Below are 15705 nucleotides of genomic sequence, written 5' to 3'. Positions count from 1 at the left end.
TTCGTGGTCGACAACCAGACACCAGTTATAACTGGGGAGTTGAGATAACATATTCCAGGTCACGTGCGTTCCATGTCCTACTTTCGGCTTCCAGAACGAGGGCTGAATAGATCTAAACTTCAAGGTCTGCACTTTCTTTGTACTGGGACTTTGGTGGTCGACCTAACCAACCCAGGAACGTGACTAGACACCACCCGTCTTGCGCTACCCGCTCTACATAATCACTCGTCTTTACACCAGAACTAACATTTTGTGCATTTATTAGCCTAGTCAACGCATCTACATCATTAAACAATGTCCCTTCTCCGCCTCCAAATGCTTCATCAACGCTCCGCAGCTCATTTCAGCCGCCATGCAAAGTCAACAAGCACCGGATTGTGGTCACTTAAGATAGCGCCGTTCTCTTGTAGAAACTTGGCACCCGCATACTGTAAGCGCACTGCTCGCAAGTCAACAGCAGGAGATCCGCGATACCACACTTTATCCACAACCTCACATGTCGAGTTGGGACTTGGATTATCGCAAAGTAGCGCGTCAGTACCTGGCTGCGGTGCAACACCGCCTCGGATAAGCTCGATCCAGGCATCTTTCATACCGTTGGCTGTGCTGAAGATGTTGGGGATGTCGCCAGTGCGAGTGTAGCGGGTGTTTGAGTCGCCAAAAACAAGAACGGGGTTTCCTGTCGAGTGGGTATTGATGTAGTTGGAGACTTGACGGAGGTTGGATGCTCGCGCAGCGAGGTCAGCTGCTGTGGTACTATAGAAGGGGTAAGTGATCTTAGGACGGGCATAGGGATAATGGGCGAGGACGAACCCAGCATCAGCGTGTAAGTTGTATGCATCGATCCATACACCTTGGCCAAAGTTCACTCGCATGAATGTGAAGCCCTTTGGCGTGAGACAGTCAGCACCTCTATGACACAGAGCTTTTGTTAGCATCCATGCCGTAGTGCTCCTCTGGTACTTACTCAAAAGTACTGCACTTCTCCCATTTGACTCTCTCGAAACCTGTCCACGGGAAGTTACTCAACGAATTCAGCCCACTTCCAACCGGCACCCCGCCACTCGTAGGCGTCCTATGAGGATGCTGGTCATTTGCATATAAAGTCGCATGATAGTTGAAATCCTCCTGGACATGGATGAGAGAGATGTTGTGTTGGGTGAACAGCCGACCTATACGCGCGGTATTTGCGGTTTTGTCGCCGGGGACGGCATTGTCGTTAAGAATGGCAGGAAGACCGGCGACATTGAAGGTAAGAGTGTTGAATGTGCCTGAGCTTTGGGAGATGGTTGAGGGGATGACGGATAGCAGAGGCAGTAGGATGGAGACGAGAGAATGCATAGTAAAAGATTGAATCTGTATGTGCATGCCAATTTCAAACTTTGGAGAATGTAGCCAGCTTTTGAAGGGTTGTTCTTTGCATGCTACTTACCTTTTTTTGTAACTAACGACAAGCTGAATATCGTGGTAAAATATATAGCGAATGGCAGGGTAAAGGATTGGCACGCATCATGTCATCCTTTGAGTTATATTGCTACAGGCATTAATCGCGGACGAAGATTACCTTTGAGGGAAGGACCAACAGTGTCCCTATATCTAATCTGGTTAGTGCATCCGTAGTATTACCGAACCAGCCAGGATCAGTGACACGTGTAGACAGATGAGGTCACACTGGAGCAACGGTCGAGATGTATTGAAAGACGTCAACAACGAGTTCACGCACGTGGGTGGGGTGAACTCATGATGTTTTACCGACTGTTCGTAGCTTTGCAGCTGCACCGAATTTTACCACACAGTCCATCCGCTTGAACTAGCGTGTTCCTTCTCGTCTTTAATTTGCCTGTTATCTTCAATTTGTGTCCCTTGTTTTCGAACCTCTCGAACTCAATGTAATCACAAACATTTTCATACTCCAAGTACCTTCACAGAACTAGCGATAGCTCAACTAGGGCGTAGGCGCTTTGGAAATCCTCTTATAAAGGCCCAAAGAGATACGCAGGTTAGATTAGTATGTGTCTAATACCTGAAAGGAAATGAGCAGCCATCTCGCGGGTGCTGTCTGACATAATAATAACGAGGCTGCTTGAAGCTGAGTGTTCGTTCTCGATACACCCTCTCGATTTCACGATTCATCATTAACTCGCCAAGCCCAACAACAGAGAGAGAATAAAAGACAAGAACAAAGGGAACCTCTAACAGATCATAAATATTCATGGAAGGTTAGAACTCCCCGTGGGTACTTGCTACCTGGATGAGAAAAATGGTTCACCTATTCTGATGCGTCAGCATACCCCACCTATCGTTAGGGTGCGAAGAGCCGACTATTCAGAAAGTTGTGCCATTCTTTGCGTCCAGGTGGTATACGGACCTTCCTCGTGGGGCTGAGCGTGACTCGGTAGCCATTCCTGGAACAGCCTCGTTAAACCCTGCTCGTCACCCTCGACAGTCTCGCGTCTCTCGTCGTCTAAGAGGATTTTCAAAGCGCCTGCGCCCTAGTTGAGCTATCGCTGGTTTCTGTGAAAGTACTTTGAGTGCGGAGGTGTTTGTGATCACATTGATTCGTCGTCTACGAACTGCACATTACTCGTCCCACCAAAATCGATGACCCAAGCGTTCATTTCCTCATCAATAACAACGTTCGTTGGATTGACATCTCCCCACACTATACCATGGGCATGCAGCTCCTGTACGGTGGCAGTGACTTGCTGTTCCCAATTTTTGTGTAACGCAACCTTGCTCTGGAGGCCTGGGCTTTCCAAGTTGGTCCCATTCCAGATGAGGTGATCATGGTCATCAGAAGTCCTATGGTTGTTTCTCCGTTCTCGCCTGAAACCACGATACCATGCAGTCTGGGGACTTTGATCCGGGCTCTTAGACCAGCTTCGTCAATACGTGACATAATCCGGAGCTCATGCTCGAATTCTGGTTCACGAAAATCTATTCGCGGTTTGAAATACATCAAGACCCCTTCGCCCGTCATAATCTTTCCCTGGACTGAAGTGAGAGATTGCCCCTCGTCGTTAGTAGGCATTATGCAGGTCCTGCATGCCTGTATGTGACGGATTGCTTTGCATGATTCAGGCAAGTCGGCGGTGCGCATAGGTGACATAGAGAATGACGGCGTGTACACAACTTCATGCTCCCCCTCGATGCGTATATCTTCAGCATTGTCCGCGTCGACAAGCTCTAAGTGGTCGGTAGGCGAATGAAGAAAGCACTCTAGGCTGAGGTCCTGGAGTGACGTCTGCGGCGCTAGTCTTCTGAGAAGTAGTAGGCAGTGCTGATAAACCATGTCGATAGGGTCTAGTGACTCGTTTCTGCCAAATGGGCACACTCGGCACAACACCATCTGTCGCGAGAGCTCTCTACCAAAGGGTGTGTTTCTGACCCTCGCGATCTTGACTTTCATGGAAAATTGGGCGTGGCCACGCCAAACTGTCATTTCAGATTTTTCTTGGCTTATATAGCCCATAGGACCCATACTAACATAGTAGGTTTGCTTCATTGTGAAATAGTTCGAAAGTAGGCAAAGTCGCTAAGTGTGAGTTTAGAATGTCACTTGTGATTTATCGGAAGGCACAGGCGGCTCTATACATATAATATCGAAGAGAGCGGGGGCACTGGCGTCACTGTTGCGTAATAAGAGACATCACTACGCCTTACCGCTTCTTACCTATATGATTTGATCTGGCGCTTTCCCTACCATCTTGGCTAAGGCATATTCCTACCCGGACAACTGAGGATACAACTCTACTGACTAGCGATAGCTCAACAAAAACTCTAGAGCGTAGGCGCCGTTTAATTTCTCTGCCCCTAGGCGGACAAAGTGCAGTCGGTCTATCTAGTCTAGGTACATACCTTCGCTCTATTCTCGATTGTCTTCTAAAGGATGCTAACGGGTATGTTGCGGCACAGTCGCTCTAGCCCAATACCAAAATGCCAGTATGGTTCGTCTCCGACTGAGCTCTTGCGGCCACTCCAAGTCCAAACATGCACATACCTTATATCCTAGGGTAGCAGAAATATTCCAACCCTGACAAGCGCTTCATTGGGGGGACGTTTGCTAGCCACAATGAAGTGATTAAATTCTAAAGGTCGACTCGCGTTATGTGTTGAACTAACAGCAAGCCAAACCAGTCTCGAAACTACTAGTAGGTGAGAAAGTAAGAGTAATGAGTGTCGCCCAGTGAAATCTTCTGCCAATCCTTGCCTGCACCCTCAATCCTACGACCCCTATCCAATCCCTGCTCCCCGTCCCATCCACTTTCTTTCAAATTAACAATGTGTTCTTCAACAGACAACCTTGTAAGAAGACCTCTGCGTAATGTCCTTGCAAACACTAATATCGTTGCGAGTGTACGTATCATACGGGCCTGAGCAATCACTACTGCGATATGCCCTGACTAACACCAAAGTCAGCATCATCACTTCTCCTCACTAAATCACCCCCCAGAACCCTACTGAACCTATTCAAAACTAAATAGTAATGTAAGACTCACATTGACACTGCGGCGGGTTCTGCAAGAACCAGAGCTTAAAGCTCACACCAGGCAGGAAACCGCAAACATCGCTCGGAATGTTCTGGAACTCAGTGCGCGTTCCTTTGTCGCAACCTGCTACAGACCATGTAGTGAAAGCAGCTGCATTTTCAATAGCGGAGACGGAGGGGAGGGCCATAAGGGCGAGGCCTGAGACGAGTGTGAGGGCGGAGGGAAAATGCATGGTGTAGAGGGTTGGAAGTTGTTTGGATGATGTGCTGAGTTTGTTGAGTTTGTGATTCTATCCTACAAAGGGGGAATCTCTGGAGGCTTTATACCTTGGTTCTTCTGAGCCCGTCGATATTATCGGGACTTCTCCATCGACCCGAGTTCTTCCAAAAACCCACTTTCCAGTTCCAACCTGTCAGGCTTCATGAGGTACGATCACTTACACCGTAGTAATACTATGCCGTCGATTAGTTTTGGATTGCCCAAGTGAGATTGTAAAAGTGTGCTCGCACACCTGACGACGATGTTGCGGCTATGCCTGTTCGTACAGTAAGCTACATTCGACCAATGCCATCTGGAAGAAAGACATATATCGCACCGTTAAGGTTAAGATGTCTTAAGTAATGGGGGGAGCGGACAGACCTTGGCATATGAACATGTCGGTGAAGAAGATGTTGGTGGCAAAGTCTCGTCTCCTTGCTGCTAGCTCTGACTCGAGGCTATGTAGGCCTCGTGGGTGTCGAAAAACTTTTCGTAAGTCACCGATGATCCGAATAGGTAGTCCCTAGGGCATAGCCGCATCATGAATGACCTGGATTATTCAGTTAATTTAGAAGTGCGGTTCTGTACGGTCTTGTCTTACGGCTATGCTACTAGTAAACATGCCACTCTCTAAACCCACCTTAGACATGGCCATTTGCAAAATATGATAGAGCGGGATAGCCAGGTGGTACTTGGAATAGGCTTTGTTTAGTACGTCGAATCGACCTACGTGCCTGCCACATGCTCCCGTATCACACAAGCCCAAGACAAATGTTAAAAAAACAGTCATGCACGAGAGCTTTTCTACGAACAGCAATATTAGCGACAAAGCAGTTCCAGAGTGTACTTGGCCATGACAAATACTCATCTACCTTGACGCTTATTAGATCCTATAACCCTCGTTGTATAACATGACACGAGAAGACCAGGGGCGGCGAACTTGGTGGATCTTTAGTTCTGGACGCCCGTCTTTACTGCGTTAACCGATGGTCAGCCACCCACACCAGACCCGTGATTAACGTAAGGTAATGATAGGGCTTTATCGGATGCTATGATCATTGGTAGCAAGTATTCCGGGACACGGCAATCTTTGACTTATTGTTAAGAGTACTTTTTATTTGGGACTCGAGTACGTAGCTGCTGCATGAACCACTTTTGATGCTTCTTTGGACAGGGGGAATAGTCCGACAATATTTTTATGGTCTAGAATCCTTCCCACGTGTTCTAGACTCGTGCATGGGGGCTTTCAATGACCGAAAGCAAAGTAGGAAGTTGCACGGACTTGCTTGAAAATCTAATAACCGAGAACAGGAGATCACCTACGCCTGACGAGGCGTAGTAAATGTAACCTATAGAACCCCTTCTATAGTGGGGGGGCTCTAGGGGAAGACCGCCACTAAGCGCGATGATAAGCCGTGATCGTTCGCCCAGGTAAGGTCCCAGGAATACATCACACCAACCCCAGGCAGTAGCCTGGATGGATTCGACGTATCCAGATGTCATCAACCAGTAATTGATGCTCAGTTGTAGTCGTGGAGGTTGTGTAAGCTGATGTCCTGGCTGTTGGTGAAGCGTTTCTCCTCACCCTCGCCGTTGGCGTTGGCCAAGTCGTTCGTGGGGACCCTGCTGACACCAACACCGCTCACCGGCTGCCACTCAGGTGATCCGGTCTCATCCGCTGGGATGACATTGCCGTGTTGGTCAACTTCCTGTGCCGATATTAGCTTCATCCAGAATCATATCGATCAAAGCGACTTACAACGCCCTTCGCAGCCATGCGTACCTGTTGCGAGTCGGCTACACCATTCACGACAGCTTCTCGTGCGGTCTCCATTACCTTAAGCTTGCGACTCTCTCCTCGAATCTGCTCAAGATGCTCGAAATAGCCAGCGTCGACAGGTGTGACGTACTTGCCACAGAACACGCCGACTTCGAATTTCTGTGACGCAGGATCGCGGGGAGAGAGGGATGCGCAAGCACTCTCGAGATCTTCAAGAGTCTGGTAGATGACGTCGTCGGCACCGATATGCTTTGCGATAGCAGTTGAGTCTCGGTGATGTGCCACAAGCTCTGAAGAGGAGGCCAGATCAATGCCATAGATATGCGCGTTGGTGATGGGCGGGGCGCATGAAGTGAAGTAAACCTTCTTTGCGCCTGCCTCACGGGCCATTAGAACGATCTCGCGAGACGTAGTACCTCGGACGATCGAGTCATCCACGAGTAGAACGTTTTTCCCGGCAAATTTCTTTGTCATGGGGTTCAACTTGGCCCGAACACCCTTCTGCCGCTGCTTTTGTGAAGGCATGATGAATGTGCGGAAGATGTACCGGTTCTTGACGAATCCCTGAACGTATGGCTTCTGGAGGGCCTCTGCAACGCAAACAGCGGAAGTTATGGCAGTCTCAGGGATTGGCATGACTACGTCGACCTCAGCCAGCCTTTCAGGGCCCAACTGTCGCTTGATGGTCTCTGCAAGTGTGAAGCCCATATTGCGCCGACTCTCATCGACATCTATGCCATCCATGACGGAGTCTGGACGAGCAAAGTAGACATACTCGAAGATATCCGGTGTATACGCTTCCTGCTTGGCGACCTGCTTGAAGACTGGCTCCTTGCCCTTCGCAATGATGACAGCTTGACCGGGAAGGATGTCCTGGAAGTCCTTGTAACCGCACTGAACGAGGGCCACGCTCTCAGACGCCATCATGTAGTCCATACCCAGGCCATCGTCTGATTTCCTGGAGCCGAGAACCATGGGCCGGATGCCGTAGGGGTCGCGAAAGCCGATAAGACCGAAACCTGAATGCTGTGAGTGTCATATCATGTACAAGAGCAATATCTCACGTACCAGCTAGCATGGCGGTGCATGCCCATCCGCCGATACACAGCTTATACATCCGTTCCAGGGCTGCAAAGCAGTCATCGGCGTTGATACGCGCCTTGCCAGTCTCATTGAGCTCGTCGGCGAAGATATTCAGCATCAGCTCACTGTCGCTCTCGGTGTTGATGTGCCTGTGTGCCTCGTGGTCGAGTCGTTCCCGTAGCGCGGGGGCGTTGATGAGGTTTCCGTTGTGCGTCATACAGATGCCGTACGGGCTGTTCACATAGAAGGGCTGAGCTTCGGAGTTGGCGCTGCTGCCAGCAGTCGGGTATCTCAGATGACCGAGACCCATGAAGCCAGGCAGGTCCGAGATCCGGGCTCCTTCATGGAAGACCTTGGAGGCGAGGCCGTTACCTTTGCACTGGTGGAAGCGCCCGCCGGCACTACAAGTGACAATGCCAGCCTGGAGGTGATAATACAGTCAGTGTGTGAACAACGGTAGAGACTTCTCCCGAATGACTTCGCATAACTTTGTTCCGCTAAACACGATTCCCAAGTTTTGTGAAGCCCTCCAGGGTGTTGTAAAACATTACGTACCGCATCTTGCCCACGGTGCTGGAGCAAATATAGCGCTTCGTGAAGCTCAACCGAGGCCGATTGCGATTTCCTTTTCTTCTTAGCATTGTCCTATTATGATGGCGAGTTTGCAGGCGCTTACGGGTCCCCATGGATTACGGCGATAATACCACACATTTTGGGTGGTAGGTAAGAGATGAAGAGGTATTGAGGAAAAGTCTGAAGAAACGCGTTAGTCTGCGGTATCGGGTGCGGAAACGCGGCTTTCTCGGCAGTATGGGAAGGTTTCGCTCAGGAAGTCTTTTGGCGCTCATTCGTAAAGTCGCAAGTCTAACATCTAAAAATATGACGATCTCATCATGAAAGGAGTGTAAAGAAGGTGAGAGGCGTGCGCTACATACCTGACGATCTCCACGGTTGTGCCTCAGGTGTTTGAGCGAAGTTGCGAAAGTAGAGCGCGGCCCCCGACAGTTATCAACAGAGGTCCATCTACACAGGGCTGGTAGTCAATTGGCGTCGTCTTCGGTCTAGGAGTGCTGTCCCAGGTGGTTATGGCGTTGGGGCTCATGGTTATTGGAAAGTCAAGCCCGTCTAGTGGGGAAGGCAGCATGATAAACAATTTTTTCTCGCCGCATCCGCACCCGCGCCGCACCCACCATTTCCCAGTCTTGGCACTGCCGAGTATCCGGCCCTCCACAACTACAGTCGCAGAGTGTCACAACGACCGTATTACGCGATAAGAACGCATATTTAAGTCATACTATTTGTTATTGCCTGCTCACTGCATCCGTCAATAATGATAGTCGCACTGAATCTCCATTTTGAGAAGTGACCGCGTCAACTGCACTGTCAAGTCGCAGTTCATCCATATGTTAAGTTCATCTAGTTCATCTCTAAAGCAGTGGAGGTCTTTCTCTACAATGCTTCGAATCCATCTAGGCTGCCTCTAAACCATTGGCAGTCTCTCAACAGGCCTCGGAAACGCGGAACAATCACGGAATGCTGTCGCGTCAAGTGCCCCAAGAAGTGCGCAGTTGCGGATCAAGCGGATCACGAAGAGTGGAGAGAAGGGACGAGGAATATCGGTCCTGGTATAGCCGCAACGATGATGATGACTGTTTCGTACAACACTCACTACACCACCTTGCACAGTTCCTCCCCTTTAGCCCCTAATTATTCGCCGTCTTGTCATTGTAATAATGGATCGTCTGATCCGCACACCCAGCCGGTGTCAGATGCAAGTAGTTACCCAAATTGATATACAGTTTCTGGCCGGTACACACGTACCACGCTGACTTATTCGGTCGATTGACACCCGCAACACTCCACTGCAAGTCATCGCCACCCCAGGCAAACTTCCCGTATGTGTTCTTTGTCTCGGAGAAGGTGACTGAGAGCGAGTTGTCGTTGATGTACCGCGTCTCAGACACAACGCCATAGAGGAGCTTGACGGGCTCTCCGGGACCAGAGACAAGTTGCACGAGTTGCCCGTCGACGACTTGGAATTGACCGGCAGTCGTGTAGTCGCCGAGGAGAGCGGGACCGGTAGCATAGAGGGGTTTGGTCTGGATGTATTTATGGAAGTTGGGTGCTGTTACAGCACGGATCCAATAGTAGCCGCTTTGTAGAGTTTTGCCCGGGCCAGTGCCTGCTGGTGCACTGGTCACGGTCGGTGTACCTCCTGTAGTCGCTTCGGTGGGCGCTGGTTGAGGTTCGGGTTGGGGCTGTGGTTTTGGAGTAGGGGCTGCGCCAGGCTGACACTGGGAGTAGTAGTCACTGTAGGTTTGTTAGATGTACGTTGCTTGATGGCCATGTGTATTGATAACATACTTGATCACAACGCAGCCAGCGCCTGGGTTGCATTCTGTCTGTCCTGTCCAGCTAACCCCGCCACCTAGACTATGTTAGCGATTGCATACAAAGTTTCGTGGCGAACATACATTGTTGCCAGTCTCCAACAATTGCAGAAGCGGTGCTGGAGAGTAAAGCTAGTAGAGTGGTAGTTGAGTAACGCATTTCGAGTGTTCGAGTGAAACGACTTGGGACGATTCCAAAGTCTTCGAAAAGTTGGCTGGCGCAACTACAACCTCTGGGTTAAGAAGGCACCATCTATGACTTTCACGGCTTCTAGAACATATACTATGCCATGTGACGCCGAGTTTGATATTGGCAAGGTATATAAACATCGGACCGCGGCCACCGCATAAAGTGGATAAAGTGCTCTAAACCCTGCAGGCTTGTACGCACGCACCGAGATCTGGGGTCGAGACTGGGGAAACAATACGCTTGATCGGAAAGTAATATTGCTCATTAAACTGTCCTGGATCGTATGCTACGAGTTTCTCCCGTGCAGGCGAATAGTGCGGAGGAACTGGTACCGAGCCTTAGCAACCGGGGATACACAATGAAATTCGGGCCCTGATCCTGCCAGCAGACTCGAATACGACCCTAATTGCTGATCATGTGTCTTTGCCCGATGTGTGGGTAGGGTGCGCCTTTGAAGGATCCTTCGCTCGTATCGCAAGACTCGGTATAGGCGTGTTCTGCTAGCTAGTCCAATACAACAGATTGCGCGCAGGGTATCGAGTATTGTCGTCCGAGGTTCTTCCTATTTTTGATTTTCTCAATTTGCGAGTTTTCACTGTAATGGACTTGAGGTTGTTTTCCATGACATCCCACAGGCGTAGTGTGTTTCTCAAATTCCGTCTCCTCTCCCCCAGGCTCAGCCCACCTCTTGAACCCCACTAATAGGCTCAGGCCTCGACGAGAACACAATCTTATATCTCACCACCTCCACAATCTCCAGCTCTTCCTCCATGACTGTCTGTTCGCCCTCCCCATCCACACCACCCATCTCTACATCCTCCGACCCTCTCCCATTCCCATTCTCATCTATACCAGTTGTCCCTCCTCTTTCTCTCTTCTTAACAACTCCAATAGGCTTCCCTAACTTCTTGCACTCCCCTGTCATCCTCTGGCCCTTTCCAACATACATATACACGCGCTTCATCCACTTCGTGTCGCTCGGGTCATTAGAGGGATGATAGAGCGGAAAGACGAGTTTGCCAATTTGCGTTGTAGCTTGGGACGAAGCTGTAGGTGGCGGGAAGTGTACTGTGCCTTGAAGTTCGAGTAGGGCAAGGCCTGAGGGCGTGTGGAGGAGCGCAGGGAGAGGGTTTTCGGTCGACGAAGGAGAGGTAGATTTGGAGGGAGGATGCAGGATGACCGACGGCATTTTAGCGATGATGCGAGGGTAAAGGATGAGAATTGAGAAGTTTTATCATCTGTGGAGGTTGGCAGAGTGAAGACAAGAGTGAAGTGAGTCGGCGGAACACGCGACGCGACGAAGTTCGGTGGGGCAGGCGCGACCCGTGCATGGTGGGGAAGCAAAAGCACCAAGATGACGGCATGAAGCAGCAGGGATTGTTCAAGAAGTCATTACATTTTCGTATCTAGCTATAAGATGAGACAAAGTATTTGAAAGCAAGGAGCGCTCTATGCCCTCTTTCCGAATACCTTGTCATAGCCAGTAAGAGTAAGCCTGTATTTAACGTTGTCGTTCTTGTAGACGCGCTCAACAGCCTCCTTGATACCCGCTTCGCCGATCTGGAGCTCCTGGACCCAGCTCTTGATGTTCTGCTTTGACGCAAGCTCGAGCATCTCCTCCATCTCAGGCCTGTTACCGATATGCGACGCGCCCATGTAGCAACCGTTCGGGGCGAAGATCTGCGCCTGCATCGCCGGGAGCGGGTTGTCTGGGAAGCCGACCATGTGGAAGGTACCGTTGACTTTGAGGGTGGAGAAGTATTCGGACAGATCGAACTTGTCGGTAGCATCTGCGGTATTGATGATAAAGTCGAAGGCGAACTTCCAGTTCTCGGCCCAACCCTTTTCCTTGGTGACGATGAAGTCCTTTGCGCCCATCTTCAGCGCATCCTCCTTCTTGTTGGGAGAGTGCGAGATGACGTAGGTTTCGGCGCCCAAAGCAATTGACCAAAGGACACCGAAGTGACCGAGACCTCCGCTGTTGTTTTGTTAGCATCTGGTGTCTTCGTAGAAATCGCATCCTTGCTTACAGTCCGACAATGGCAACCTTCTTGCCAGGGCCAGCTCCTAACCGCTTGATCGGCGAGTATGTGGTCAGACCGGCGCAGAGCATAGGTGCCGCGAGCGCAGTCTCGAGGTTATCTGGGATCTTGAAGACGAAGTACTCGTGAGCCCGCATGTGGCTGGAGTACCCTCCTTGGGCAATAGTGCCATCGTCGTGCTTAGCACCGTATGTGTCGATTTGGCTCGGGCAGTAGTTCTCCTGGTCGGCCTTGCACTGACCGCACGAAAGACATGCACCTTTCTGCGCGCCAACACCAGCACGGTCACCAACCTTAATCTTGGTGACCTTGGAGCCGACCTTGACGACCTTGCCAATGACCTCGTGTCCTACGCAAAGTGGAAGTGGAACGTCCTCGCCCCACCCACCAGTGATGGTATGAATATCGGAGGCGCAGACACCGCAAGCATCAATGGCAATATCAACGTCATGTTCCTCAAACTTCTTGAGAGGTAGCTAGAAGCAGGTCAGTACAGTCGAGTGCTTCGCAATGGATGTAGGGACTGACCTCCTGGCGCTTGAAGGTGCTCCAGTTCTTGATGTCAGTGACGGCGAACGCGTCGGTGGTCTCTGGGTAAGGCATTTTGACTTAATTAAAATTGGAACTGAAATTGAGGGTATCAAGAATGTGGAAATAAATTCGTGGAGTTGTAGGCCTTAAAGAGGGGCAGATCGTAGCTGACCGCTCGTAGTGTCGAGGTCCATAAAAATCGGCTCATCGGGATTCCCGCCAGTGAGGTCATGAAGAAATCCCGATATTCCTAATTGGGTAGCTCGGATGCCTCCTATCTAGCGACAACGAACACTTTTTCACATCGTCACCGGCGCGTCAACGACGGTGATTTCGCCGCATTCCATCGACCTCTTTTACAGCATGGACTCGGAGGGCTCTCCGTTGCCAAGCCAAGTGCGCATTATTTGTCAATTTGGTACATGTCGACAATTCCAAATTGCAATCGTTTCGTCATCGCCACCCGAACATCTCTATGTAGGTACCCGCCCCGCGGCTTGAATAATATCCTCTTCTTGTCTGGAGTGAGACGCGGAGGAAGCGGTCTCGACTCGGCCTCAACCCCACCAAAAATTCACTCTGGTTCCGAGCCTCGTTCCGATCGGGCGCCTTTGTGACGAGGGGCTTCCGAGCCGCTTAAACTAGGTTGATTACGGTAAGGGTCTGCCGACGTCATTGTCTGTAATTCCTTCTCCTCGAGCCTCTCTTATCTTTGATTCTTGAAGATGCCCTCGAAGAGCTCTCGTCGTTCCAGTATTGACGCAGGACGAATGGTACATGTGTAGAGTGTAAGCTTGAAGACCCCGAGCGAGTCCTCTTGAGAGTGACAATCTATACCCACCTAGCAACTCCAACGATATGCAGCTATACCTTACACGCCACGGGATATCTATCACGCCGGAAGACCGCAATAGGGACGGCCTCGAACAAAATACCCCGCATTGAGATAGCTCAAAAGTGCGGGGTGGGGTGATCAGCCGTCGACTTGCCAGATCAAGTATACCGTGAACCAGCGGGTCTAGAATAACCCCGTAGCTACGAATCGTAGGTGAGGAAAAAGAAGCGAAACAGCATGGTGGACAAGTGGCGTGAAGAAATTCCGGTGAGTTTGGAGGTGATTGATATCGCGGGTACCCCTCCAGCTGGCCTCGTCGCTTTCCTTCGCCCACTCCTCGTCCCATAGCAGCAATTGCATAAACGATCATTCAACTCGATTTACAATCACTCAATTCAGCATTTGGTCACAACAGAATTGGAGCAGGCAGCATGGCATCACAAGAAACGTACCAGCCGCCTCCGCCGGGAGAGGAAACAATGAACGCTGTGCGTTTCCACGGCCAACATGATCTACGATACGAGAGGGTACCAGTTCCACAAGTACGAGCAGGCCAAGTTAAGATCAAGCCAGCTTGGGTGGGAATATGTGGGACAGGTTCGCTCACCTATTTCTAAAATAACCCAACGGCACTGATTTTCACGATCAGATCTCCATGAATATCTCGGCGGCCCAAACCTCTGCCCTACAACGCCTCATCCCATAACCAAAGAGACAGTCCCCTTGACATTCGGGCACGAGTTTAGCGGAGTGATAGAAGAGGTCGGCGACGGAGTCACGGACTATAAGCCTGGCGACAGAGTTGTCATCCAGCCCATCATTTATGACAACACCTGCGCCGCGTGTGAAGAAGGCCTACAGAACTGCTGCTGGCAGAATGGTTTTATTGGATTAAGCGGCTGGGGTGGAGGCCTGTCAGACCATCTAGTCGTTCCCACGTCAACCCTTTACCGCCTGCCAGACAACGTTCCGCTTGAGATTGGCGCGCTGGTTGAGCCTCTCGCAGTTGGCTGGCATGCCGTGAAGATCAGTCCGTTTAAGAAAGGCGACGTCGCACTTATCCTCGGCGGCGGCCCTATTGGTATCTCTACCATCCTGGCGTTGAAGGCTAAAGGGTGCGATAAAATCATCGTATCGGAAGTTAGCCGTCGACGACAAGAATTCGCAAAGAAATTCGGCGCAGACTACATCATCGACCCCACAAAAGAAGACCTCGTCAAGCGTTGCCGCGAGCTGACGGACAACAAGGGTGTGCATATCATATATGATTGTGCTGGTGTACAGGCAGCGTTGAGCCAGGCCGTGCACGCCACCAGGGCCAGGGGAACCATTGTTAATATTGCCATCTGGGAAAAGCCTTGCACGATTAACACCAACGACTTCAACTTCAAGGAACGGACCTACCTTGGGATTGCGACTTACGAGGTTGGGGATTTTCAGGAGGTCATTGACGCCATCTCCGAGGGACGTATGAAGCCGCACGAGATGATTACGCAGAAGATCAAGCTTACGGAAGTGGAAGAGAAGGGCTTCAAGTCGCTGATAAACGACAAGGATAACCAGGTTAAGATTCTAGTCGAGGTTAGTGGTGGGTAATTGATGGCTGTTGTACTCTACCATGTTGGTCCTTTTGTAGGTCTTAAGTAAGTTTGATCTTGTCGAGGTAACACGTCAGCGTAGTTGCGAATCACTTGTCTGGGTTTCTATTTATAGTTTTGTTCCAATACCGCTTTTACGATTTGCAGAGAGCTCTTCGAGCTTTACAACTTCTTCTTCTCTCTCTCTCTCCCTCCCTCTTGATAGTACTTATAGCATTTGTTTGACACCAATTCCTATCTAACTCGTAGATAAACAGACCGTCTAACAAGCCCTTTATACCCAATTTTTTGGACTACATGCCATATCGCCATATCGCTATCTAGAAAATATATCCCCCGATCTTCAAAGGTCCAGTCAAGTAACTTCACCCCTTCGTCCGTCTTGCAACCCAGGCCTTATTTGAGCGGCCCCTCGGGCTCGCCACAGAGAATTACCACCACTGAGCCAATGCTAGAGCAGCTAGGCTGAATCGGCCAGTCACAGCCATGCTCTGGATCTTTTCCCCAC

At 50.3% G+C, this 15705-nt stretch overlaps 8 protein-coding genes across 8 annotated transcripts; 1 reads left to right on the top strand and 7 right to left on the bottom strand.

Moving 5' to 3' along the window:
• Positions 1–338: 338 nt before the first annotated feature.
• K460DRAFT_351770 (uncharacterized protein) lies at positions 339–1341 on the bottom strand (the record flags this gene model as incomplete). Its single annotated transcript, XM_040931589.1, has 3 exons — positions 339–756; positions 814–912; positions 968–1341. The coding sequence occupies 3 exons, from the start codon at positions 1339–1341 to the stop codon at positions 339–341; spliced, it is 891 nt and encodes a 296-aa protein (XP_040794465.1).
• Positions 1342–2321: 980 nt separating this feature from the next.
• Positions 2322–3505, bottom strand: K460DRAFT_401901 (uncharacterized protein; the record flags this gene model as incomplete). The annotated part of the gene is made up of 2 exons (XM_040936475.1): positions 2322–2492; positions 2669–3505. The coding sequence occupies 2 exons, from the start codon at positions 3503–3505 to the stop codon at positions 2322–2324; spliced, it is 1008 nt and encodes a 335-aa protein (XP_040794464.1).
• A 785-nt stretch (positions 3506–4290) lies between these two features.
• Positions 4291–4722, bottom strand: K460DRAFT_401900 (uncharacterized protein; the record flags this gene model as incomplete). Its single annotated transcript, XM_040936474.1, has 2 exons — positions 4291–4403; positions 4500–4722. 2 exons carry the CDS (start codon positions 4720–4722, stop codon positions 4291–4293), a joined length of 336 nt encoding a protein of 111 aa, XP_040794463.1.
• Positions 4723–6268: 1546 nt separating this feature from the next.
• Positions 6269–8322, bottom strand: K460DRAFT_272448 (Amidophosphoribosyltransferase; the record flags this gene model as incomplete). Its single annotated transcript, XM_040927799.1, has 5 exons — positions 6269–6457; positions 6508–7547; positions 7597–8032; positions 8167–8236; positions 8288–8322. 5 exons carry the CDS (start codon positions 8320–8322, stop codon positions 6269–6271), a joined length of 1770 nt encoding a protein of 589 aa, XP_040794462.1.
• A 619-nt stretch (positions 8323–8941) lies between these two features.
• On the bottom strand, positions 8942–10221 carry K460DRAFT_362668 (carbohydrate-binding module family 1 protein). Its single transcript, XM_040932683.1, has 3 exons — positions 10086–10221; positions 9976–10039; positions 8942–9921 (listed from the first exon to the last, which is right to left on the bottom strand). Exons 1-3 carry the CDS (start codon positions 10159–10161, stop codon positions 9315–9317), a joined length of 747 nt encoding a protein of 248 aa, XP_040794461.1. The 5' UTR covers positions 10162–10221; the 3' UTR covers positions 8942–9314.
• Positions 10222–10867: 646 nt separating this feature from the next.
• On the bottom strand, positions 10868–11380 carry K460DRAFT_373795 (uncharacterized protein; the record flags this gene model as incomplete). The annotated part of the gene is made up of 1 exon (XM_040934611.1): positions 10868–11380. One exon carries the CDS (start codon positions 11378–11380, stop codon positions 10868–10870), a length of 513 nt encoding a protein of 170 aa, XP_040794460.1.
• A 181-nt stretch (positions 11381–11561) lies between these two features.
• On the bottom strand, positions 11562–12974 carry K460DRAFT_383184 (GroES-like protein). The gene is made up of 3 exons (XM_040935437.1): positions 12762–12974; positions 12222–12709; positions 11562–12169 (listed from the first exon to the last, which is right to left on the bottom strand). The coding sequence occupies exons 1-3, from the start codon at positions 12834–12836 to the stop codon at positions 11641–11643; spliced, it is 1092 nt and encodes a 363-aa protein (XP_040794459.1). The 5' UTR covers positions 12837–12974; the 3' UTR covers positions 11562–11640.
• A 732-nt stretch (positions 12975–13706) lies between these two features.
• K460DRAFT_43482 (sorbitol dehydrogenase) lies at positions 13707–15645 on the top strand. The gene is made up of 3 exons (XM_040938389.1): positions 13707–14196; positions 14249–15242; positions 15455–15645. Exons 1-2 carry the CDS (start codon positions 14031–14033, stop codon positions 15193–15195), a joined length of 1113 nt encoding a protein of 370 aa, XP_040794458.1. The 5' UTR covers positions 13707–14030; the 3' UTR covers positions 15196–15242; positions 15455–15645.
• The last annotated feature ends 60 nt before the right edge of the window (positions 15646–15705 follow it).

This window comes from Cucurbitaria berberidis (assembly GCF_010015615.1).
Source record: "Cucurbitaria berberidis CBS 394.84 unplaced genomic scaffold K460scaffold_1, whole genome shotgun sequence".
In the NCBI taxonomy this organism is placed as follows: Eukaryota; Fungi; Ascomycota; class Dothideomycetes; order Pleosporales; family Cucurbitariaceae; genus Cucurbitaria; species Cucurbitaria berberidis.
The sequence above is the reverse complement of the archived record's forward strand: the minus strand, read 5'-3'. Positions and strand labels throughout refer to the sequence as shown.